General features: G+C 43.4%; 3 protein-coding genes across 4 annotated transcripts in view; 2 read left to right on the top strand and 1 right to left on the bottom strand.

Moving 5' to 3' along the window:
• mnat1 (MNAT1 component of CDK activating kinase) overlaps positions 1-2953 on the top strand; it is a 33248-nt gene extending 30295 nt beyond the window's left edge. Inside the window, exon 8 of one of the 2 annotated variants that reach the window (XM_083998349.1) lies at positions 2690-2953. In XM_083998349.1, coding sequence (XP_083854475.1) covers positions 2690-2810 — 121 coding nt within the window. In that variant the 3' untranslated portion in view covers positions 2811-2953. The remainder of the gene's footprint in view (positions 1-2689) is intronic. The other variant, XM_083998347.1, reaches the window with a different exon arrangement.
• Positions 2954-3000: 47 nt separating this feature from the next.
• Positions 3001-7146, bottom strand: trmt5 (tRNA methyltransferase 5). Its single transcript, XM_083998339.1, has 5 exons — positions 7098-7146; positions 6410-6969; positions 5484-5608; positions 3591-4230; positions 3001-3277 (listed from the first exon to the last, which is right to left on the bottom strand). The coding sequence occupies exons 1-5, from the start codon at positions 7136-7138 to the stop codon at positions 3216-3218; spliced, it is 1428 nt and encodes a 475-aa protein (XP_083854465.1). The 5' UTR covers positions 7139-7146; the 3' UTR covers positions 3001-3215.
• A 154-nt stretch (positions 7147-7300) lies between these two features.
• slc38a6 (solute carrier family 38 member 6) lies at positions 7301-18077 on the top strand. Its single transcript, XM_083998340.1, has 16 exons — positions 7301-7527; positions 9291-9421; positions 9544-9617; positions 9945-9997; positions 10114-10153; positions 12216-12294; positions 14245-14330; positions 14423-14481; positions 14746-14817; positions 15260-15316; positions 15792-15871; positions 15984-16084; positions 16176-16300; positions 16882-17026; positions 17315-17409; positions 17496-18077. The coding sequence occupies exons 1-16, from the start codon at positions 7441-7443 to the stop codon at positions 17568-17570; spliced, it is 1359 nt and encodes a 452-aa protein (XP_083854466.1). The 5' UTR covers positions 7301-7440; the 3' UTR covers positions 17571-18077.
• The last annotated feature ends 7579 nt before the right edge of the window (positions 18078-25656 follow it).

Here is a 25656-nt window from a genome sequence, read left to right as displayed (position 1 = left end):
GAGTTGAAAAATAATAACTTTATCATCTATTATTATGGTTTTGTGAATATAAACAGAGACATGCTCCTGTCTGCTGCTTCTCCAGGGGATTAATGACATACAGTAATTAATGTCCCTTGTTTGTGGCACAGGAGGAGATGAAAGAGATCAGCTGAGGGAAAGCTGGCAAAACACATATCACTAATTTGAGTGGAAAACCCCCGTCGCACTCCCTTGTGGCAACTGCAGTCTGACACGCACGACTGTCACACTGTGTCATTCCGTTGTCTTCATCACATGCACTCGTCTTTTCCTTTCCCGCTTCCCCCCCAAGCGACATAATGGGCCGGTCCAAAGTGACCCATATTTACCCAATAATACGAGGCTTTGAAAAGACCCGTATCGAGTTGCAGCTAATGCTCCGGTGGGGCCTGGAGAGTGAAAGATGTTACCGGCCGAAACGGCTTGGGTTTCAGGGCCCTGCGAACAAAAGGCAGTCCAGTCCTCTGAGAGAAAGGGAGAAAGAGGGGAGTGGGGGGGGGTTAGGGTGAAGGGGTGGGAGTACTCACGGTGAAACAGTAGCGTCAGAGGGGCTCCAAGCGTCTGTTTCAGATGGTGTGTGTGCGCTTTATGATTGAAGGCGGTGTAAAGAGGTTGCCTGTTTTCGTAAGGAAAGTGCGCTGCGCATTTTTAATGCATTTCTTGTTGTTGCACGTCTCAGGTGTTGTCAGTCTGCTCTTAATTTCTCATCTCTGTCAAGTACAGTCATGTGAGGAAATGAAAAAAGAGAGTGGAGTTTATCTTTCAGCTTGGCCAACATCTATAGAGAATTGATGATGTGTAGGTACATGTAGCTACGCGGCGGCCGGCCTTTACGGGAAGATGCGGATACAGCCACCGAGTTAATGGAGCAGAACTGAACTAACCTCGGGTGTTAGGGGTGAGCAGAGGGCAGACAGGGTTGGTTTAAGAGAAGAGCGTTTGTGATGATGATACCCAAAGGTGATTTCACCTCCCTCCCTCCCTCTGCTTCCCACCCCTCCACCTACACTCCTCTCCTCTCCCTCTTCCTCCCGCTCCCCTCTCCTTCATGTTCTCTTTCTGCTCTTTTGCTCCCTCTCTCTCTCCTTAGGGGCAGGCAGGTATAAAGTTACACAGAGCTCTCAGCTTTCTTGGAAGGAATGACCACATGAGTAGCTTGGGGATTAGATTAGCAGGAAGAGCAGACTTAGCCGGGCTGTAAATAGCCCACTTTTTTCACCATTAAAAAGGCCCAGTACAATATAATCAATAGATAGCACTCATCTGATGCAGGAAGCCATATGAGAAGACCTCCCTCAAGTGCTCTGAAGGACAGGCTACAGCAGCTTGGGCCTAATGAAGTTATTATTAATCACTGGGCCTCCTGTTTTGAACTTGTGTGTTGTTTCTCTAGTGGGTGATGAGTGGTCTTTGTGTGCAGGACCTGACTGACATCTCTGCTCTGCTCTACTTCTCACTTTCACCGTCTGACTCGACAAGGTCATCTCCCCCGTGTGAAATTCATACATGTCTGATTTTTATGTTTTTGTGTCACAGTCACGCCAGCAAATATGTCTCGACTTGATTTTTTTTTTTTCAGTCAAGGTTTTATTGCGTTACAAGGAAACTACCAAAATGCCTCGAAGAGTCATAAAACTCCAATGCAAAAAAAAAAAAAAAAAGATCTATTCAACATGCAGTCTCACCTTTTACTCCCTTGTCCATCTCTCATTCACACACACACACACACACACACACGCCTCGTCTCTCTCTCAGTCTGAGCCTCCCCACAGGTGTTGGGTTACTCTGTAAAGCAGCTTGAATGGGCACAGAAATCACAGAGGGCTGCCTGTGCTCTTGATTCCCGTTTCCCTTTGAAGTTTCCCCAGCTCACAGGAACAAGGGCCACAAAGCCAGACTCGTGTGAGGGCTTTAGACCCCTCTGCCAGCGCTGTGAGTCCTCCGTGGTGCTGTTGGTGGGTGGGGGGTGTAGTAGCGGTATTGACAGGCAAGGCTACGTGTTGTCTCAGTTGTTGGAGGACTTTGCTTTTTTAGCTTTGTAGTCGGACGCTGCTGGAGAGACGTAGAGAGCATGTGCAGAGGTTTCTCCTCCAGCGACGGCTTTTAACTGTGGAGGAAGGATTAGAGTGGTGAGGGGGGGCCCAGGTAACCCCCCCACCGCCACCACCACCTCTCGTTCCGACATACACACACTCATTAGTACAAGGGCATCGATCACTGAGGGGACACGGCGTGGAGACTAAATTAATAGCTGGACTGTTTTTCTGTCTTTGCGCCAATGTGAAAATAAACAGTGACTCTTGGCTTTGCTTTAAGAACCTGAAAAGGGGCTTTGGCAGGATACATCTGTAAGCACTTAAAAAATAAAAGACACCTATAATACTTTAATAGAGCCATGTTGGAGAGGCTTTTAGGCACAGGGTGTTCCAGTGTTAGGGTACGGCTACGTCTGTCTTCGTTGATCTCATCAAAGGGCCAAAAGGTCCCAGAGAGCCAGAAAAAATAACTTCAAGTGTGGATTTAATGAAGAATAAACTTGCCCTCAAGTTACACTCACAGGAAGTACTTTTTTTTTTTTTTGAGAGCAGCTCTCAGGCTGTTAGTCGATCACATTATTTACAAAATGCCTCACTGCTGTTGCTGACCACAGCTCTCTGTGTGTTCTCAGGTATCTGAACCACGTGCGGGCTGCCATGCCTCAGGACACAGCTGGAGGATACACCTCGGCTCTGGCGTGTCATCGAGCCATTCAGGACGCTTTCAGTGGGATGTTCCCTCTGAGGGGATGAAGCCACGCAGAGCTCAGAGGGTGAGAACGGGAAACGTCACTGACTGGACTATAAACACTGCCCTGCTGCCTCTGTGGAGAGCTGCTGCCGTGTTGGTGGTGATGATGAAGATCTGGCTTGTTTTTGGTCAAGTTGTATATGACTCTTTTTGTAGTTTGTGTTAATTTTATTTTTAAATAAATCAAAAATGAACTCAACAGTTTGTGTCTGTCCATCGTAATACAGATTTATTTAAAAAAAAATTAAACAACTCAGGACGAAGCCCGAGTAAAAACAGTTCTAATACATTCTGGTATGAACAAATGGGAGAATAAACCAAACGCTTTCCAATGACATGCTTCAACATCGTCAACAGATGCAACAACAAAAAAAGTTCTCAATTTTGTTTTATACTTTGATGATTTATCATGTTGAACCTGTAGTTTCTTCACACTTTTGTCTCTTTGGTGCTGGTTCCTCCGACGGCTCTGTGGATACACAAACAAATGTTATGAGGTGAACAGGATAAAACTTAATTGTCAACTGAGCTAGAAAAATGACACAGTGACGGCGTCTTCATGAATAAAAGTCACTTCTATTATTATGGAATCTGCAGATTTACTGTAAAACATCAGTGAGAAGTTTTCATCTCAGCCTCGGTTTCCTCCTGTAGCCAAACTGGACCAGCTGCCTCTGTGGCCCTCTAATATATTTGTGTCCACATTTAAATGTTTGGTTTTCATACTGAAGTCCTTAACAGATTTTATTGAATTCCTCACTGTTTTGTAAATTAACTCTCACCTGTCTGTTCATCACTGCTGCTGAAGACGACCTCTTTCGGGAGTGTGAATCTCACACACATCATATCTTTGTTGGGCGCCACATTGCGCACAAAATGCACAGAGCATCTGTTCTCCAGGGGAAACCCGAGGCTGCTGGACGCCCTCTTCACCACGTCTGTGTCGGGGTTTTCGTCTTTGGAGAAGCCGTAGCAGTACACCGTTGGTAGGTTCTCGTCACAGGGAGGCTCCTCGTGCAGGACGCCTCTGAACGCGTCCAGGAACTCTAACGCCAAGGCGGGCAGGTTCATCACGATGTGAACTTTGGCCTTTCCCTTCAGAAGCGCGGGCAGCTCCTGCTTCACCGGTCCCCGGATGAAGGCTCTGCCGTCCAGGTTAAAAGTGCGGACTTTGCCCTCCACCTTGTTGAGCTTGCAGTTGTGCTGCAGCCATCGGTGCGACTCTGGGTTGAGGTCGTTGGCCAGCACGTTGGCGCCCGAGCGGGCAGCGGGGATGGCGAAGGGTCCCACGCCGGCGAACACGTCCAGCACGGTGTCGCCACGTTTGATGAGCTCCACCACGCGCTGGTGCTCGGTGCTCAGCCGAGGGTTCCAGTACACACGAGAGAAATCAAACTCGTATGTCACCCCGTTTTCTTTCACCTGCAACACACAGATAAATGACCATGAGCATGAGCGGCGTCTCCAGATCTCGGAGGACGTTCTTGAACATGTTCAGAGCAAGGTTATACTCGCTATCCCAAGAATACACACACGAACTCCGGTCTGCTACAACAGTATCTTCTTTTAAAAGCAGACTAAAAACATTTCTTTTCTCACAAGTTTTTAGTTTTTAAAGGGATAGTAGCATTTTTTTTTAAGTGGGGTTGTGTGATCTACAAATAGTCTTCTACTGCAATTAAAGTACTTAGGGGCTATTTGTAGATCATACAACCCCACTTAAAAAAAAATGCTACTATCCCTTTAATTGTTTTTAATTTGCAACATTTCCTTCTCTTTGTGCTTTTAATGTATTTTAAGTGTATTCCTTATGTAATGTTGTGCTTTGTTTTGTTTTTGTAAACATTGAGTTTGCCCTTGACGCATGAAATGTGCTATATTTTTGGGGGGGCTTTTTCCCTTTATTTGATAGCACACAGTAGAGACAGACAGGAAAGGGGGAGGCAGAGAGAGGGGGAATGACACGCAGGAAAGGGCTGCCCGACGCGGGATTCGAACCGGGGCCACCTGCGGTGAGGACTGTAGCCTCTACATGGGGCAGCCGCTTTGCCCACTGCGCCACGCACCGCCCCTGAATGTGCTATATAAATAAAATTGTTGTTGTATTATATTTTTTAAATTTTTTCATTAGTTTTATTTCTGTTTAGATTTTCAGTTTGCTTTCAGTTTCACTTTTTTTTTTTTCAAATTCAGTTTATTTGTCACTTTAATGAAAAACCTCAGTTTTACATGGGAGCAAGAAGCCATTCTCCCTGAACAAGACAATAATTCTAAAGAATTGAGCAGCAGTTTTTTTAAGTAAAATAAAAAATAAATAAGAATAGATAAGATTACATTAAAAAATGAAGTGGGCCGGTTGGAGTTAGTTTTTTTTGTTTTTATTTAGTTTTAGTTCCCCAGGTACAAGGAGAAAACCTCTGTGAGACCTCTGAAGATGAACTTCCAAATCTGTGGGATTTTCCCCTAACAGTTGCATCCCATAAATGTTCCCATCAGTCCTCATCACGTAACATTCACTCTTATCTACCTGTGGGTCGTACTCGAAGTCGTCCCATATTGAGCTGTGGCGTTTTCTTCCTGCAAGCTTTAGTTAACTATAATAACCCTGGTTCAGAGCAACTGAAGTAGTCAGTCCATGTTCATCCTGTGTGTGTGTATTAGTGTGAGTAACTTACTTTGGCGACCATGTTTTCCTCTCCAGCTAACACCTCCATTTTGAAGTTGCGGTACGTTGTGTCGATTGTGTTTGTTTTATTGACCACACTTGTGACACCGGGGTTTTTGTCCATGATAACTTGACCTGCAGTGGAAGTGGAAACAGACAAAGTTGTGGCAGTGAATACATCTTCTTCCTCAAAACGATCTTTTAGTATGTTTTCCCCTGAGTTGGGACTTGATTAATACTCAGTCAGCAAAGTCTGTTTGCACTTTAAGGTCCTGGTGATTTTACTTGATTTGCTGCTTTAGCCCCAAGCAAACTTCCAGTTGATCAAATCATCACAAACAAAAGTGAGACACTATGATCATAGCGTCCTCCGACCCCCTGGGGTAGCTGCCCCAGGGGGTCGAAAATAAAAATGCACTGATAAGTAAAAGCAACAATTGTGGATATTAATCAAGTAGGAAAAAGGAAAGTATACAAATGATTATTTCCAGGTACATTAGTTATATTTACATACTGTTATGTTTGTATTTTGATGCACTATCTTGTACCAGAGACAGTAATGAATACCTGACACTAACTTGGATCAGGGCTGCAGACTGCACCTAAATACATTTTTATCTACTTGTGCATGTGCAACCAGTAAATAGTATTTGCCTTTTTTTTTTGGTGAAACATGGATGAGGCAACTCAAAGAATCTGGTATCTGTCATTACAGGTGTCAGGCCAATGTGTGTGAGGATCATGAATGAAAAGGAAATGTGAATATTTGCTTTGAAAGTCGATCTGTGCGACCTTAAATTTTCTGCTTGCGCTTTTTTTTTTTTTTTTAAGTCAGGGGAGCTGCAGAAGTAAGAATGTGAAAAGTAAATGAGTGGAGGAACAATACACAACACGCTTAATGAGTATGAATGTGCTGTTGAAACATCTGTATCTCACCTATCAGATTCTTGTATGGGAGCTGGTGGTCCCTCAGGTTCATGTGTGCAATGTGTCCCACCCGGCTGAACCCAGAGGTCACATCCTGGCCCTGAGGGAGCACGGCCTCCAGCACCTCTTCGCTCTTCAGGTTGTCGTAGGTCAGCTGTAGCTCATAGTGCTGCAGCTCCTCGGGGACACTGAAAGACCTCAGAGCCTCGGCTTCGGCCTCAGAGAAGGAGCTTTTCGAGGAGACTCTGTGAGGGTCCAACAGCACCAGACGAAAGTCACTGCTCTGCTCTGTGTCTTGAACCACTCTGGGAAGCCCCGGCCGCTGGATGGTCGACTTTTTCAGGCTCTTTATCACTTTATTTAAGACCCCAGTGGGCACCCGTAGAGCTGGGACTGTGATGGTTTGTTTGAAGGCTTCTTTATCCAAGGTGGTCATACCCCGGACCTCAGGAGGGGGCTGGTAAAGTTTAGGCTCCATAGTGGGTCTCAAGGCAAGGACAGGACAGGCTTTAGTAGTAGACCTGATGTTTCTATGAGTGTGTACAGATGATAAGACTCTGCGAAGGAGCCTGAAGAAGAGACACAGAAGTTAAACACACATTATACAAAATTAAAACTAACACAAATCTACCAACGTGTGCCTTAAAACGTGATAATTGTGCTTTAGTTATCGAGTAAAATCCACACGAGTTCATACCTGGACATCCTCCGTTCACCGGCACGCTTGAACTGCGTCATCGGAGCTGGACAAGGAGCTGAGTGGTGATTGGCCGAACGGGCGGAGAGTCGACTCCTGATTGGACGGTCTCCTCGATGACGCGTTAAGAAGCGACGGAAGACGGAGAGGCACGTGACCCGCGTCGTCAATAACAACAACATCCAGCAGCTGATGAGTTTTGATAAGAGGAGATTTAAAAAGAGAGTTCAAAAAGTTAAAGTTGTGTCATATTGACGGAGACGACGGCAGCGACGGAGAAGTTCAGACCCGGAGCAGCGACGGCTCGTTGTAGTTTGTTCTCTGAAGTTTTCCGGAGTAGAAAATGAGTGTAAATGGAAATAGAAACTCAGATTTATACAGTGAGTGCCTCGACAGCGGAGACAGTGAAGCGTCTCCTTTACTGTCAAATGTAAGTATTAAAACAACACAGTCACTTGTTCCGCAGCTTTAGTCTGTTAAATATAAATGAAGTTGAACTGTGGCGATGCAGCATTAATAGTTTTTATAAACTGACAAACTCTTGTGTCAGGAGTCACATGCTTGTTATAAACCAGTTCCCTTCCTCTTTGCTTTGTCAGCACTTAAAAGTAAATTTTAGACTAACTCAGCAATTCATTTATAGTATTCACACGATTATTTACCTTTGACAGTACATCTATGATTATGCTATGCAAAAACAATATGTGTAATTTAGAAGGTAGAAGTTACTGGTATTTTCTGCATGTATACAGAGATACACATGAAGAGTACAAAGACAGCTGTAAAGTTGTGTCGTCTTCACTGAATTCGTAAAAAAAAAAATGAAATACCAGTACAAATATTACTTAAAAGAATTCATTTTGTATCTAAAGCAGAACTGCACAGATTTTTGTTATTCTTTCAACGCAGTCACCTGCACAAATTAATATTGTGATGTAATGTTTTGTGTAGGTCCAGAGGGAGCTTTCCAAAGCCTGTTTACTACACATTTTGAAGAGACTGACTCTAAATACTGAAAGCAAACAATGGGTCAATTCTCTGTACTTGAGTATGAACTGTTCCTACAGAGAAACAGTAGAAGTGTGTATTGATAATGTTGACAGGGGTTTTAGTTAGAAATTCAGAAAGGTTTATTTGAATTTATGACATCTTGTTGGACTCAGACGTCTCTGCGGTTGTTTTTAGTAGCCTACGTAAGAGTCGATTTTCCATCTGTAGAGTGTCTTTGGGACTTGTAGTTTTCTATCTCTAATGTTGAACAAAGGAACAAACCAATCATATTTAAGACGTTTAGGGATCCATGTAGTGATTGATCTGATACATTAGGTGGATGCCAGTAACCCTGATTAATAATGAGACTGATCAATGAGTGTGACTGATTTACTGCTTTTATGTCAGATACACACGGTGAAAACATACTGCACTGAACTTAATTGAGTGACACATTATCAAGATAAGTCACTTGATTAACTCAAACCCTGTCTTAGATGACGTCACATGATGTAGATTAATCCCATCACCAACCTGGAGCCAATCACAAGACATCAAAAGAAGCTGTGTGAGATGAGCAGTGATATGTTTATGTTACTGATAGACCTGTTGTTTCACTCATGCGACCCTGAACAAACTCTGACAAATCTATCTATATTTATTCGCTGGTGGATCTTTATTCAGTCTCATTCTTAGTATTTTCAATACCATACGTTTATTTTACATGCAGCATTTTTTTTCCGCTGCAAATAGTCTGTACATCTGATGTCATAGTTTACTTCCTATCCGTCGGTACTGTAACCCAAGGTGAATCAGATTCAGCGGCCCACGGGTCAAACTGAGCTCGCCATGACACTGACACCAGAGTTGCCACTCGTTCTCTCCAGGATATCCCCTATTAAAGAGGTCAAGCAGTGCGGGCAGCTCCCCTTATCCTGAGCTCAGGCAGCTGTCACACAGCCAACAGCTCAAATCCCGACCCATTCATTCCCATTTCCATTCCCTGATCCTACATGCCACTGCAGTGTTGTTTCATGACATCCATCATCAGGGCCGGCCAGTTGTTCTCAATACTGTCGGGTGCAATTCTCTCAAAGCTCTCACAGAAATAACCAGATCTATGTTGTGTGTTTTGTCTCCACTCTCACTGTTTTCCCTTTTTATTTGCATCCACCTCATGTGTTGTCTCTTCTGTGTGCACAGGGATCAGTGCAGACGAGCGTCAAAGGAGCCTCCTTCACCTCCTCGGTCTTTAACCTCATGAATGCCATCATGGGCAGTGGTATTCTGGGACTAGCTTATGCTATGGCCAACACCGGCATAGTTGGTTTCTGGTGAGAATGAATGCTCTTATTACAACTTGTACCACAGTGCTGCTCTTATATACGACTGCTCCCCCTTCATAAATAGATAAATAGATTCACTGATACCTGCTCTGTCTACTTCTCATCTTCAGTATCCTGTTGGTACTCGTGTCCGGCCTGGCAGCCTTCTCCGTACATCTCCTTCTGAAGCTATGTGACAACACAGGTGAAGGATTAACCATGGATACACAGTTTAACTTGGATGATGACGTCATCACCATCCTGTAGTTTTCATCTTGAATACTTCACTCACGATTAAATCACTGTGTAAAGAAGCTACAGACTTTGTTTTCTGTTTTTAGACTGTGCTATCTCCTTATCTTTATGTGCTGAAAAGGGGTCAAATGAGCCAAAAGAGGAGATAAGAAGAGAAAATTGTTGAGTGTGGAAAGATTTGTGGTGTTAACAACACTTTGATCTGTTTGTTTTTATTTTATTTTTTACTATCTTTAAGTGGCTGAATGTGTGATCGTTCTTGATTTGACTCTCATAGGCATCAACTCGTATGAAGTCCTTGGAGGGAGAGCCTTGCAAAAACCAGGAAAAGTAAGTGTTTACTTTTAGATTAGTGTGAGTTTATCCTGTCAAAAAAAGGAATTCACTCATATTTTTCAACATGACAAGGAAACATTCACACTAATCTTTTCACTCTTTTCTTTTAGTTTCTAGTTGGAGTTGCCATTCTTATCCAAAATATTGGTGGTAAGTCAGCCTCGCTGTTTCCCCGCTGTTACGTACATTATTCTTGACATGTTGGACATAAACTGATTTTGTGGTTTTTATAGAAGCAGAGTAGAGACGAGGGTGCAGAGTGCTGCAGGGTCAGGCTCCGGCCTCCTTATTGTGGAGGTAGATAGCGCCTCCTACTGGAAGTGTGTTGTCCCTGTACTGAGTTTTATCCCCCTGCCCCTCCACCCGCCCCCACAAGGCCATTATCTGGATCCCCTGATAACCTCTGACCCTGTAGCCGCTGTCCTCTCAGCCCCCTCCCCTGGGCCTGAAACCTGACTTCACGTCTAATTGATCACTGATGGTAAACCCACTCCCCGCCCTCTGAGTGTTGAGTAACCTAATGGGACCCCTCCCTTCTTCCCTCCGCCCCCTCACTTCTCCTCTCCTCTCTCCTGCCACCTCTCTCCGTCCCTCGGCCACAAAATCTGTGCTTCTCAGACGGCGCAGGACTGAGGTGGTAGCTCCTCTGCAGTCATTAGTGGCACGGCTGAGTGGATTATTGCCGTGCCCTCTGGTATGTTTGTGGTTTTCCCAGCATGGGGCAGTATGTGTGAGAGTGTGAGAGCCAGCACTCCAGCATGCATCTGTCTACACCCCGGGCCCCTTTTATAAGAGTGCAATTAGCCTCACTCTGGGTAAACATTCATCTGTACTGCCACAGGCTGATGGGCCAATTGACCTTAATTACTGACCAGCCCAGGGCTCTCACTGCCTGCCTCTCCCCTCACTCTTAATGAAATGAAAGTGGCTCTGTCTTCTGGTGAACACACTCCGACACTATTCGCTGACCACACACACAAGGTTTCCATCAGTTTTCCTTGGATTTTACATATGTGCTTATTATTAGAATATGTTTTCTTACCACTTGCCCAATAACAATCCCTTCTCTTCACTCAAGGGCCCCCTTTTTTTTTTGTTTAGAGATGTAAGTATTATCCCCGACAGGAATTCCCATTAAAGTGTTATTGTGCTTACAGTAACCAACTGCATGAAACTAAACCATTGCATCATGACCGTTGTGTGATCCCTGTCAGTGTGTCTGTGTGCGTTTGTGCGGTTGAAAAGATTTTCATTTTTATGGTCCGTTTAAATACTTGGATGAACTTTTGCAGGGGAAACATTTTGGCTAAAACACTAAAGCTAGAGCTGCCTCATAATATATGCCTTTATTGACAGATTTTAGTGCTTCAAAACGGCAATAGTTATTCTCAGAGTTAGCGTCCTTGTGTCTGTGTGGGCTGGAGGGTTTTTGGAGGAATTTTCTTTTATAAACAAATACAGGATCTGAGAGATTATGGTCTAGGCTTATTTAACGGCGAGTTCAAGATCTGCCCCGGGGGCAAGAAGGTCCCAGCTAACTCTGGCTATGCCTGGCTTCACAGCTTTAAATCCCCTAACATTATCTCCCTTTGTGACTGACCACACACGGTCCAGACGTGCTCCCCTCTCCTCCTGCAGTCCCATCTCCCCCTTTCCCTTTTTGGGGGCTGATGTGACCCCTCGGGAAGGGACGCCGATCCTTCCTCTCATTGGCTGCCTGAGCGGCCGAAGAAGTTATGCCGGAGCCTGTCAGATTCAGATAATATCCGGTTTCCTCGTGAGGTGGAGAAGGGGGAGAAATACCTGGATTAGCGTCAGAGATCATTATTGTTAGCATTCCTCCTCCCCCCCTCACACTTCTCCATCCTGGCTTCTCCTCCCGGTCTCCAGCAACTGGAAGATCTGCATAATGTCTGCTCCTCTGCACCGAGGGCTTTGCTGGTTTATCCCCTTGAGCTGCCCGCCCCACCCATCTGCATTAACTCAGAGCCGCCGTAGCCCCTCCACCCTGCCTTCCATTTCCTCCTGCTGGGAAACACACACCACCCTCGCACAGCCATCCAGGAGTGCTTGTAGTAGCAGCGCACAGTCATCTGTTGTGTTTATATGATTTACTAGCTCGGTGTGATTGTGTTGCTTTTCTTGCTTGTGTATTTGACTTGGAAACGACGCACACTGTCTGAACACACTTTTTTTTCTCCCTCCCTCTCAGCAATGTCATCTTATTTGTTCATCTTGAAGTCGGAGCTTCCTGCAGCCATAAGCAGCTTCCTGAGCCCAGACAGCACAGGGTAGGTGTACATGTCTTCACCACAACACAACACAACACAACACAACATCAACCTGCTGCACAGCTGCAACGATTCTTTAAAATGACCTGCATTAAGTAAACAAATGAGTCTCCGAGAAGCAGATTTGACACTTGTGCAACTGCACCACAACGCTTCACACACTGGAGTTTGACAACAACGAGAGAAATATGAATAATGCAATGGAAGAAGATCCTTCACCAAACCTCAACACACTGCTAATACTTTGTCTGAGAGCGATCAGAGGGAAACTTGTGCTCTGTGTTGTATCGCATGAAGCGTGCCCAGAGGAAATGTATTTATGATGGGGAGCCATTCATCACCCTTCAGCAGCAGCTTGTGTCTTTCATTGGCCTATGTGGACGAGCCCTCAGAGCAAAGTCCCCGGCCAAGAATGTAACTTCTATCACTTTATTATTGGCCACACTGGTTTAAGCAAGAGTTGTAGCTGCTCTCAGCCCAATCCGTCAACATCCGAATCTTCCACACACAGCTGCTTTGTATTAGTGCTCTCCTTTCACCCCCAAATCTCTCGCACATGTTCCCCAGAATCAGACTGATACAAGGGGATATCAGTTTTGCCATTCTAATTACAGCTCGCTGCTGAGGGAAACAAAACATTTCTGTTAATGAGTGGCTTTGGGATGTTAACAGACACTCACTCAATTCACTCAAAGTCTAAATAAACAAGTTGTTTTATATTAAAGTGAGTTTCTTTATTTCTGCCTCATTTATTACAACATAGCAGAGCAAAAACACAGCCGCTCCAACATGTCCTGTACGTCCTGTTTAAGTTCCTCCAATCTTGTTTAAGATTGGTAACGAGGCCTGAGACGTAGACAGCTGTGGATTTGGGTTTGCGCTGCATTTGCCAGATTTATGCTGATCTTCGACACTATCTGGAGATTGACTCATTGGCAGTCATACCCCGACTTTAACTGAGAGCTATCCTGCATCTTGTTATACCGTGAAATGTTCCACATTTCATGGGTCTTCTAGGTATCCAGCGCCTTTGCAGTAAGCCTCCAGCCTCCTGAGGGTGGATCTTAACGGTGGTGGAGATTTTTCTCTTTTTTTTTTCTTTTTTTTTTTTTTTACATCCCTACGTCCGCGTAACAGTCTGTAAAAGTGGAAAAGGGGGTTAGCTAAGCTGCGTTCGAGTGCTTCGGCTAAACTTAGGTTAGCAGGAGCAGAAGTGATTGGACAAAAGAGAGTGGAGGTCAGAGCAGGGGTCTCCCTGACATCCAGTTAAAGGGCAGGAACGGTGTAGACGCAGAGACGGATCCATCAGCGCCTATGGAAACGCCACAGCTGTGAAACTGCCAAACAGGGGTCAGTGGGTGTTGATGTGGTCAGAGCAGGTGCTGCTGACTGTGGGAGCCCCATAAAGAGCAGTGGAGCCAGTCCCCGGTGACCCCACGCTGCCGTCCAACATACAGCAGCGCCAGGCAGCACCCTTCCCATTCGACCCCGACCTCAGCGGAGCCGGCATGCCTTCCACATGTGTCACCTCGATCCCTGCCCCTCCTCTTCCTCCTCCTCCTCCTCCTCCTCCTCTAACTCCCCAATCCTGAATAAACCGCCAAGGCTATCCCTCAGCAAAGGAAAATATTATTCCCCCTCTCCGAAAACCCGGCAAAGTGAAATGTGGGCTCATCTGACGGAGCGACACAACGTTTGCATGTGAATTACATAATTGTTTTGGTTTGTGAGAGCCTAAGCTCTTAATTCGTACCACATGATGAATCTGTCGGTCTGTGTTTGAGCACGAAATGGAGACAAATTTCCAGGGCCGGTCCATTTTTTAAAGAATTCATCTCTGCCATCCTTGACATTTCAGAACCAGGGCGACGGCGACGGCGATGATGATGAGAAATTGTGGCTCAACATCAGCATTTTAATGGTTCATCATGCCCTCTCTTTGTTTTCCAGGGATATCTGGTATCATGATGGCAGGTTGCTTCTGATCATAGTCACACTCTGTGTTGTCCTACCTTTGGCAATGTTGCCTAAAATTGGTGAGTGAGTCAATCCAATAGCATCTTGCTGTTTCTGCCCTGACTCATTCAAACTAATGTTTCTTACCCGACACGTCTCTTGCTGTTAACAGGCTTCCTAGGATACACCAGCAGCATCGCTTTCTTCTTCATGATCTACTTTGCTGTTGTGGTGAGTTTTAATGTTCCCTTCTTATATTAAGAAGTAGAAAAGTCGCACACATCCAATAAAAAGGTACTGGTCTCAAAAAATTAATATAGAAAAAGGAAAAGAGGAGACCGCACACTCAAGCTCCCTTTATGTGCCTTTATTTAGCACATCCAACAATAGTAACATTTCGAGCGTGCTGCTGACTCAGGCAATAGGATGCATTTTTAAAAAACCCTAACCCTTCTTAATTTCTGTTTTTGACCGGTTTTGTTTTCTTGTTTCCAGATCATCATCAAGAAGTGGTCCATCCCCTGCCCACTGCCTCACAATGTGACTACACTTTCAGAAGCCTCCCAGGTAACAACAACCCCCACATTTCCTCCCCCTTGCTCGTCCATATGCACACAAACACGCAGAGGCTACGTAACATACCCCACGGTTTGTGGAGCAGACGGTCACGGCCACAGGATTAGGAGGAAAAACCCCGGGGACTGAGTTTACTGATTGGGTCGGCTCAGGCTGATTCGGACCAGAGAGCTGTGTACGGTGAGCGGTGCCAGTCCTGAGGGGAAGGAAGTTCAGGTGACCTTGGCTGAGCCTGGAAGTGAACCCTGACCTATAGGAATTATACAGACCACGCTATGACTTCAGATGTGGCACGGGTTAATTCAGAGGGTTGTTTTCCATTGAGCCGGGCGCTCGGAGGAGGAGCTGCGTGTTTCTCTCATTTTCAGCAGCACTGCAGAAATCATCTCCTCTCAGAAATAACATGTTCCCTCGTCTCTCTTTGTTTCTCCAGATATCAAATTCCTCTGACTCAGAGTGCACGCCCAAACTATTTGTCATATCCAGCGAGGTACGTACAGTATTTGAAACCAGTGTTTTCTCTGCACACACACATACACACAACCTGTGAGGTGGCAGCGACAGGCTGTTGAAAGTAGGTTTGCTGCAGTTGTTTGACCATGGTGACAAGCCAAACTCTTTACCTATGAAGGATGGGTTGCACATGTAAGCAGCTCATTTGCGCTACACAGCTGCCACTCACATGTATGTTACAGTTAAAGGCCAAACGTACATGTGGCACGCAGAATCTCACCGAGCACATGCTGGTTGCATTTGTTCAGACACGGTTTGATGCCGTATTGAGACAATATCCTGAACGGTAACACTTGCTCGGTTTCTAGAAGCGCACATTTTACATTTGTGTGAATATATTTATTTGAGGAGCGCTCACACTTTGACCCCCCTGACCCCTCCTCACCCCTGTGTAACAGTGGAAGCTGATAATCCGTTAATGACGGCTGTGCTCTGACTGATGTGTGTTGCAGAGTGCCTACGCGATCCCCACCATGGCCTTTTCCTTTCTGTGCCACACATCCGTCCTGCCAATCTACTGCGAACTGGACCGGTCAGCACCTCCGCACATCTGCTTCACCTTTACTCTCACTCCACACTTTTGAATTAATTGTTCAGCGTTTATGATGATTCATGTGAAATTAATATTCCCTGGTGTGTTTCAGGCCCTCTAAGTCCAGGATGCAGAACATTACAAACGTGGGCATTAGCCTCAGCTTCCTGGTTTACCTCATCTCTGCACTGTTTGGCTACCTCACCTTCTATGGTAAGACTGCAGGGACACAAATCACTGAGTAACAGACACTCTTGTTGGTGCATTGCTAAACCTGAACTATGTACCTGCCTCCTGCTCATAGCTCACGTCGACTCTGAGCTGCTGCTTGGCTACGATCGGTACCTGCCACAGGACATCATGGTGATGACGGTTCGTCTGGCCATGCTCCTGTCGGTGTTGCTGACTGTGCCACTCATTCACTTCCCTGTGAGTAGAATAATAACACTCCTTTTATACAAGGAAAAATTACTGAAGAGTTTCCCAATTTCCTCAATTTCTTATGAAATAACATGACAGTTTTGAATTTATATTCATGTGTGTTTCAACAAACTAAATAGTAATAATTCTTACCCGTATTATTATTATTGTTATTATTATTGTTATTATTATTATTATAAATAAGTAAATATAAATTGTCATGTGATTCTTTGCTTCATGTTTTTGCATCTCTGCTTTCTAATTTTTTAAGCTTGACTTTTCTTTTCTTTTTTACATCTATTAATAAGTTTAATAAGTTTATGTTTTGTATTATAACTCCTTTACTTCCTCTTGTGGACACACATACGATTGGGCTGGATGTATAAGCAAATAACTGGTGATTATATAGTGAAACAATGATTTAAAGTATGTTTTCAAATGATTACATAGAATTGTTGACAATATTACGAATTGATAATCATTTGAAATGTTTTTATATTTGATTATCAGTTCATTTTAGTGTCTTATAATGCATTAATGAAGTCTTATATAGAATTGATTGATGTTTTGTCCATGATTATGTGCTTCAGGCTCGTAAGGCTGCGATCTTAATGCTGTATGGGGACCGTCCCTTCTCCTGGCTGGTCCACATCATCGCGACTCTGACCATCCTGGGTGTGGTGCTGGTTTTTGCCATTTTCGTCCCTGATATCAGAAATGTGTTTGGAGTAGTGGGTAAGTTTGTTTTGCTTGATATCTTGGTCTTTTTTAAAAAATCACAATGTGACCTTTTTTAATATTCTGATCTGTTTCCATCAAGAGCAGACAGTAAAAACAGCCATGATCTAAGCAAAGACGTCGATGTTCACAAAATATTGATTGCGGCGGCTAAAATCACAATATCTGCTCATACATAATTAATGGTGCAGACCTGCTGGAACAATTTATGAAGCGGCTATCATCAGCTGCTATCACGGAGTGCGTTGTCTGTGCATTTTAAAGACTTTTCCTTTTTCTTCCCAGGATCAACAACATCCAGTTGCCTATTGTTTATTTTCCCCGGCCTCTTCTACCTGAAGATCAGCAGCCAACCCCTCAAATCCTTCGACTCCATTGGGGTAAATACAAATTCAACATATAAGTTAAAAACTTTCCTTTTAGCTGATGATGCTGACTGCTTTGTTTTCGCTCTTTATGTTTCCAGGCTATACTCCTGGTGATCTTTGGCATCATCATGGGAATCATCAGCTTCTCTATCATCGTCATTACATGGGTGTAGGGCTCCTAACCCCCTGCTCTCTTTTCTAAATCAAGCACAAGAGCAAAGAAAGGGAGAAATAAGCCAAAGAAACAGAATAAGGGATAAAGAAAGGGGAATCAACAAAGGCCTATTCCAATTACCTCAGACAGATTATTTATCTCCAAGTTCTCCAAGTATCTCCAACACTAGTTTTCCACGTCTTTTGGATATAATGAATGTGAACTTTACTATATGCAATAATGTCATCAAACTCAGGACAATAAAAAAAAAGCTGCAGGCAGGTTCTCCTTTATCTTTTCAGTTAATTTTTCTGCCTCTTTTTTTTGTTGTTGATCCATGTGGATGATCATGCACCTTATGTGTACAGTCTGCTACATGCATTTAAAAAATGCTGTTGACCAAGTCTGATCCACAAATATTTCAGGTTTACTGCTTTCCTAAATTTAGTTAGGGCACATTTTTATTTTTTTTGCATATCATAGTAACTAATTTACATTCCTTGATTTATGGCCAAATGTTTTTCTATTTTAGTCACTTTGTTGTTTTGGTAGTTTTCTTTTAAATAATTTTTCTTTTCATGTTTTAACCATTTTATTGATTCGACACTCCCCTCCATACCTCGATTCAAATGGTGCTGCTGCTACTTTGTATGCTGTGATGAATGTGTTTTTGTTTGGGGCCTGATAATTGCAATGTACTCCATGTGGCTCTACTGTAAAATAATAGTTAGTCTTCAAATTATTGGCAACTTAATAAAAGGGATAATTGTTTATACACTGACAAGTCAACTTGCTCATTTAACCGCTGAAATGTCTTTATCAGTGTTGTGGCGAGCTCATCAGTCTATCATGTCACATTCATGGCCGTGGGTTTGATTGACAGGCGCAGTATTGACATTGAGACCGGCTCCTCAGTGTTGTAATGTGGGTTCAGCCTGTAGCTAATGAAAGCCACATGCTCGGTACGTTTCTAATCATGATGCTGTTTAGATTGTCTTCATGCTGCCTCTGGAACCTACGGTCACCCGACTGCTGCTTTTAATCTAGGGAATTAAGCGGACCGGCCCGCCGCCCATCCAGAAAGAAGTGGCTGCCCACTCTTCACGCCCCCTTAAAGGAGGTCCCACAGTGCAGGAAATATCCTCTGGCCTCCATCCACGGCTCTGAAGGACACTCCAATGAATAAAGAGCACCACAGCTATAAACGCAGAATATGAATGTTAGTTCAGATCCTTTTACTTAAGACCAATACTATACAGCGAGTTTAAAAAAACTCCATTACAGGTTCTGCATTCAAACTCCTACTTAAGTAAAAGTACAAAAGTATTATGAGTAAAATTTAAAAACTAAAATGGTTGGTGTATTAACCTATGATTTTATTTTCACCACTGTGTGAGTTGCAAGTTGGTTAAAGTGTGTTTGTAGTTTAACTCTTTTACAGCTGAATAACTCGGTGGTTCCTCCTCCTTGGGCCACAACATAAATCTGAGGTCATTAGATGAGTAATGGGGTGGGAGCAGTGAAGTTCAACTACACATGTTTATATTATTTTTTGATATCCTTTATTGTTTTGTGAAATTCTTTTGGATTATTTAACCTTTTGGACCTAAAATAGTAAAATAAAACCATCTGAGAGAGTTTAAGAATCTTTGGTGGAAATGCAAACAATACATCTGTAATGCGATAGCTCTGGTTTAATCTTCAATAATGCAGGGAATTTTAATGAACGCAGGATTGAAGTATGTTTTTAAAATTATTTATGAGCGTAATTACACCTGTCTACATGTGAGTGTGATTTGTAGTTGTCAAACGCATCATCAGCTGTCTGTCAGCATATCTGTGGCAACACAAGGTTTTTCAGGGAGGAAATAACTCAGTGAGGCTTCCTGCATGTTCTCTCCGCTGAGCTAAAGCTTTATGCAGCACAAGATTACCACCTAGTGTTCGACTGAGATCACAGCAGCCCATGTTTAGACTCATTTCATTGACATTCCTCTTTTGGTTTATGAAAGCTTAACTAGGAAGAGATAACCAGATGCTCCAGTTTTCGTCCAGTTTTATCATGTGTTGGAAACATGCACGTTAACACAGACCAGAGCTGTTTTTATGGAGGTCTGACTGGGGCATGAGTCCTCAGCCCCAGGTGGGAGTGTTTTTGTTTAGTTAAACTCACTCACACCCTGGGCCCACGTCCAGCAGTATGACAACACCATCTCCCATGGTTAGAGGACAGACAGAGGTGGAGGAATGATGGTGGGCTGAAATTAAGCCCCTGTTGGCATCCGCTGCTCTTGTATTGTTTCAAGAGGTGTTGGCTGTGTTCTTTGAAAATTATTTTTTGTTGTTGGAAATCCGGATTTTTGAGTAACAGCTGGAACTGATCCCAGTGTCCCTACGTTGCCCTTAGATAAAGTTTGATATGCTTTTGTTTGATGACACTGCTTTCAAGGAATTTGTGCTGATAACTTCAACTCAAAAAGACCAATCGATGAAGTTGGATAAACTCATATAGTTATGTAAAGGGCCGTAAATAAGTAGCTAATAACAATACATTTATTAGATGGATTTACAACAGCTGTCCTGACATCTTGGAATAAGAAATGCATGAAAACTCACTACTCAGCAAACAAGCTGACATAAATGTAGCGTGTGTATAAATGGAGCAAATATATTTAAAAGTGAAGTAAATATAGCTAGAATTTAATATATAATGAAACTTAAATTGTTGTTTTAAAATAGGCTAGTAGATGTAGAGCTAAAATAGTTATCAGCTAAAAAATAATGTAAATAATTAACTAAATGCTATAGATAGAGCAGTGACATTGTTTTGTTACGTCAAAGTAGAAAGACTGTTGAAACAACTAGCAAAGTAATGTAATTTTTTAAAACAAACTTTAGCTAAAAGTAAGGAAGAGACTGTGGAAATGAACAAATGTAAATCTAATTGGCTTTATGCACAGCTCCACTACTTCCTGATCTTAAGCCAGCTCCTTTATTTCCTGTTTTACATTATTGGACAAACTGATTAATCCAGGTGTGTCTGACCATTATTGTGAGGTCAGTCACCTAGATTAAAGGTAAAGGTGAAGGTACTGGTACTATATTTGTCACATATACAGCTAGTACAGTGAAATTCTTTCTCTGCATTTAACCCATCCCTGAGGAGCAGTGGGCAGCCAGTTTATCAGTTTATCCAATAATGTAAGACAGGAAATAAAGGAGCTGGCTAAAGTTCAGGAAGTAGTGGAGCTGTGCATAAAGCCTATTGTCTCGCTACTTTGAACTGACCAATTTATAATCCATCAAAATGAAAATATTAGACACTTGACAGGTGAAGGCCTACTTCTGAGCCACTGGATTAAATAATTTGTAGTAGAAAACAACTTGAATGGTTCAGTTTGACTGTTTGTAGCTGCCCTTTATAGATTAGTCAGCTACTGGCAGAAGTCAATACAGTACTACCCACTTCCACTTCCTGTTTGTGTGTCAGGAAGAGCATCAGAGCAGCTTGTTCTCACAGGTAGGCGAGTGGACATCAGAAACTGCAGCAGAGCTGGGAACAGGCACAACATCTGCTTTCTGTTTACCCACATAATCTTGTTGAACAGGCATTCCTGGCTGAAAGGTGCTTCAAGGGTCTTTTCACATCAGCCTTTTAAGGCCGGTTGGCAAGATGAGTGGCTTTTCCTCGTTAGTCATGGTGGTGGACTGCAACTCGGCAAATGCCATCAATACGCAGGTGTCATCACTGATGAAGTGCTCTCCATCTAATTTTTCTTCTTTCCTTGCATGCTCTCCATTTCCTCCGTCTACTATCGCTCCATGCTGCTTTTCTGCTTTTAATCGATTTCCATGCTCTATCAGTAAACATGCTCTTTGTGTCACAGTGAGAGCATTCCTTGCTTTTGCTTTGAGGACTCTTTTTGAGACATAGCAGAGTTTCATTTATCTTATATGTGCATGTGTGTGTATTTTTCTGTTGAGTTGTTAAAATTCCTATGGATGAGGAATGTATGCATTTCCTGTGAGGACCCTTTCAGCCAACAAAGCCTGTTTGTAAAAGGAAGGAAGGAGCATTATCTGGTACAACAACATCTCAACAGGCTGCGTTTGTTTTCGCTGGTGTGAATGCATCACACCATGAGTCTTCATATTGTTATCTGCTTCTGCTTTTCACCCAGTTTGTCTCATACACTCCACACCCAATGGGTCGACATATGACGTCTGTCTCGACTTGTCTCCACTTTCAATGTCAGACAATGACAATTATGTCCAAAGCTGTCGTTCATCAAAAAAAAACAACACTGTGAAAACTGATCCTTAACAACTGTGTGTAGCAAACATGTTGCTGTTATGAAGTTGCATCCTGGGGAACAATTGCCTGGCTGACACACTCATCACCTGTCACCTCGCAGTCTGACAGCAGCAACACAATAGCAGTAGCACAAGACTTTACTCCAAGATTGTTGTCAACTAGACATAATAAACGGTGGATAGAGAATGACAGAGGTTTAAATTGTCAGAGCAGAAATCAAGGTCAGAGTGAAAACATCTTTTGTAAATAAAAAAAGGGGATTTCATGATTTATTAAGAAGTATTGCAGAACTTAGTTATTTTGACAGATGATGATGAGGCGGGGTGGGGAGCCTGGAGGGTCCTGATGGAGGCCCAGTGGTCAGCAGCTCAGTAGGGGGTTCTCTCTGTGTTGTTCGGGTGGTGGTGGTGGTGGTGAGTGGGTGGGGTGGGGGTCTCGTCTCTCTGCGATCCCATCAGCCCTGGGCTGAGCTCTTAATGCGGCCCTGACGCCTTGCTGGCGCAGGGGCCACGCTGCCTCACATCTGGAGCCAATTACCCTGGAGGGGCTGTGACAGAGCCCCCCCCACCACCACCACTATAACCCTCCACGCTCTGCTGTCCAACTCAGCTCCGACCACTCTCACAGTTACATTCCTCCAGTTTTCACAACACCACGCTTTATTTATGTCGGCCCCTCTCTCTCTCCGTCATTTCTCCTCTGTCAGGCTCTCGACACCGACCGCCATCGTTCAGCTGTTTCTATCCAACCAGCTGATGAAGAAGAGCTTCAGGCAGTTATCATGTATGGCTTCAGGGTTTCAGACACTGGACATAAAATCTCTGTGCTCCTTGTCTGAGTCCAGGCGGGGAGCTCTGCTGCATGCCTTTATTTCCTGTTGGCTCTAATAACTTTTTTTTATTTTTTTTATTTAATGTGCTAAACCCTGTATTTTAAAGAAAAGTATCATCAGCGAAACATGACACAGTCATTTGGCCTTACCAGTCTATCAGGTATGATTCCTGCAGCACAATACCATCCTAAATCATGTCTTCCTGTGTTAGAGCTCTGGCAGTAAACACCACTTGTGAATAAAGCATGTTTAGTACCACATCACCTTTTACAGGTGTGATTTATGGAGTGCCTCAGCTTCCACACAGTAGAGCCCCATCTGTGTGTGTGTGTGTGTGTGTGTGTGTGTGTGTGTGTGTGTGTGTGTGTGTGTGTGTGTGTGTGTGTGTGTGTGTGTGTGTGTGTGTGTGTGTGTGTGTGTGTGTGTGTGTGTGTGTGTGTGTGTGTGTGTGTGTGTGTGTGTGTGTGTGTGTGTGTGTGTGTGTGTGTGTGTGTGTGTGTGTGTGTGTGTGTGTGTGTGTGTGTGTGTGTGTGCGTCTGTAATTGCTTGTGTGGCTCAGTAGAGCATACAGGTTTCCATACAGCCTCACCTGAGGAGGGTTTTAGGATCTTGTGACTGTAGGATGGGGGTCATTTCTGGTGCTTGGACCCAGTGACTGATGGGTGTAATTGAGTTTGTGGTGGAGCAGAAGGTGTGGTGGGGATGTATACGGGCCCCGTAGGATTTCTCTCACTGAGGTCAAAAGAGCTGGGAACAGGTTTCGCCGAACCTGGGCCATACACTCCTTATTCCCCACTGCCCTGTTTGGCACCAATGCTATGCTTCATTAGCTGCAGCTATAGGGTGTACCTGGGCACGGAGCCAGAGGATTGAGCTGTCCTGGGTTACACAGACATAAATTGGAGCGTAGACTGTGAAGTGAATGTGGAAACTCTACAGGTGGCTGAAATTAAGTCATATACGTAGAATCAGTCTGCTCTGAAATATGGGCGGCTTTTGGTAGCCGGCCTTATGCTTGTGTGCAATAAAACGTTGGCATGTTGAGGGGATATATCACTCACACTGCGTATTGGTGCCTGTGTATGTATCTAAAGCGTGCACGCGTCTGTGTGTGTACAATGTACACAAGTCTGTGTTCTCAGTTGTGTGTCTAGAGTCATGTTGAGTTTGTCCACGGGTGCATAAGTCACGATTTGGCCATGACAACCACTTACAGAGAGAAAGTTAGACGATGCAGGGCAAAGAGCCACAGAGGTGACAGACAGAGGGAGACCGCCGGTAGAACAAAGGAGCACAACAAATCATCCAGGACTGTTAAAGTGCCAGCTCTGGCTCCGGGGGAAAATAAGGGAGAGAGGAAGTAAAATATACATTTTTTAAAAAGTTACTTCATGATAAGAGAAAGGCAAGCACAGAGGAAAAGGGGGTGAGGAAAGAGTGAGGAGAATTTACCAGTCTTACTCTGCCCTCTGCTGGACTGTTTGACAAGATGGGTTCATGTATTTCTCCCACAACCTTTCTCAAACTGTCTATACACAAAAATACCATTAAAATACCTTCACTCAAAGGTGTTCATTTAGGCACCTGGGGTGAATATACAGTAGCATGTTTACTCCTGTTGGTCAAGGTGATCTGCAGCATGAATTCAGGAATGTTTTACTGTAACCTACCAGGTCTGACAGAGTTTTAAGGATTTGCTGCTGATAGATGAGAGTGTATTCACACACGGCTTCACCAAGGCAATCCACTATCTGGCTGCTGCACAGTTACAACCTTCTCTACTCAGTAAGGTCATGTCTGAGAGGTTGTTTACAAGACAGTCTGTATCCCAGGGATGTGTAAGATCTGGGACCTGGGCTCTTTATTTATAACAGCTGGAGCAGAGAGATGTGGAGCGCTGACATTTGGCAGAGTGGGGTCAGAGGTCAAGTCTAACACCAATAAAGTGGAGACTTTGATCATGGCATTTATGGATGTTGTAGGCACTGCACCGTCAGAGGGAGGGAGAGAGCAAGGGAGAAGGAGGAGGGGAGTGGGAGAATGGCATGTGAGGAAGAAAAGCATAATACATAATGCATAATACAGCACCATTTAAAACGACTCTTCAATTTATTCTTTATTAGAAATGGCCTCAAATATGTTATGCATAGAGTATTTTCACCCAGTGAGAAAATGTGGAGGATGTTATCAAACCTAAAGGTACAGCTAACAATTTTTATGATCATAATTCTCAGGATTATTTTTGATTGATCCAAAGTAATGAGATGCCCAGGTATTTCACTTGGACTAATGAAAGTCCTGTTAACACATAATGCATCCTGAGCAGAGCTGTAACCTGATTTTTATAGATAGATAGATAGTTAGATAGATAGATAGATAGATAGATAGATAGATAGATAGATAGATAGATAGATAGATAGATAGATAGATAACCCACGAAGAGCGGCTGGGGGAAATACATGACAACGACAAGAAAAACACAGATCACAGAAATACCTAAAAATACATAAAACACTAGTGTATAAAAACACAATAAATAAATAAACAAATACCTAAATAAATATATACCTAATTGATCTGAATTATCCAGAGACAGACCAAACCAATAAAAACTGGTCAAGTACAATTTTAAACGTTTGTTTAATGCATTCATCAAACAGTTTTTCATAAATATTATCTTGATCAATGCTGTGGACAGATCTGTCTCTCCTCAAGGTCCATTTTGTGACTGTTCAGGATCATTCAATCATATTTATCAGCAGATGGAGTTTGTTTAGTTGCCATGGAAATGAAGACCTTCAAACTTTGAAGAGCTACACTATAAATTTAAACTAAAGTACAATATACAAAACAAAAAATACTAATTTTATTGCATAATAGATAGCCTAATAGACATGAAGAAAGAAAGAAAGAAAGAAAGAAAGAAAGAAAGTATAATAGTTTAAAGAAATACCCCTG

The sequence above is a fragment of the Trachurus trachurus genome (genome assembly GCF_905171665.1).
Source record: "Trachurus trachurus genome assembly, chromosome: 22".
NCBI lineage: Eukaryota > Metazoa > Chordata > Actinopteri > Carangiformes > Carangidae > Trachurus > Trachurus trachurus.
This window is presented reverse-complemented; position numbering and strand designations above follow the sequence as displayed.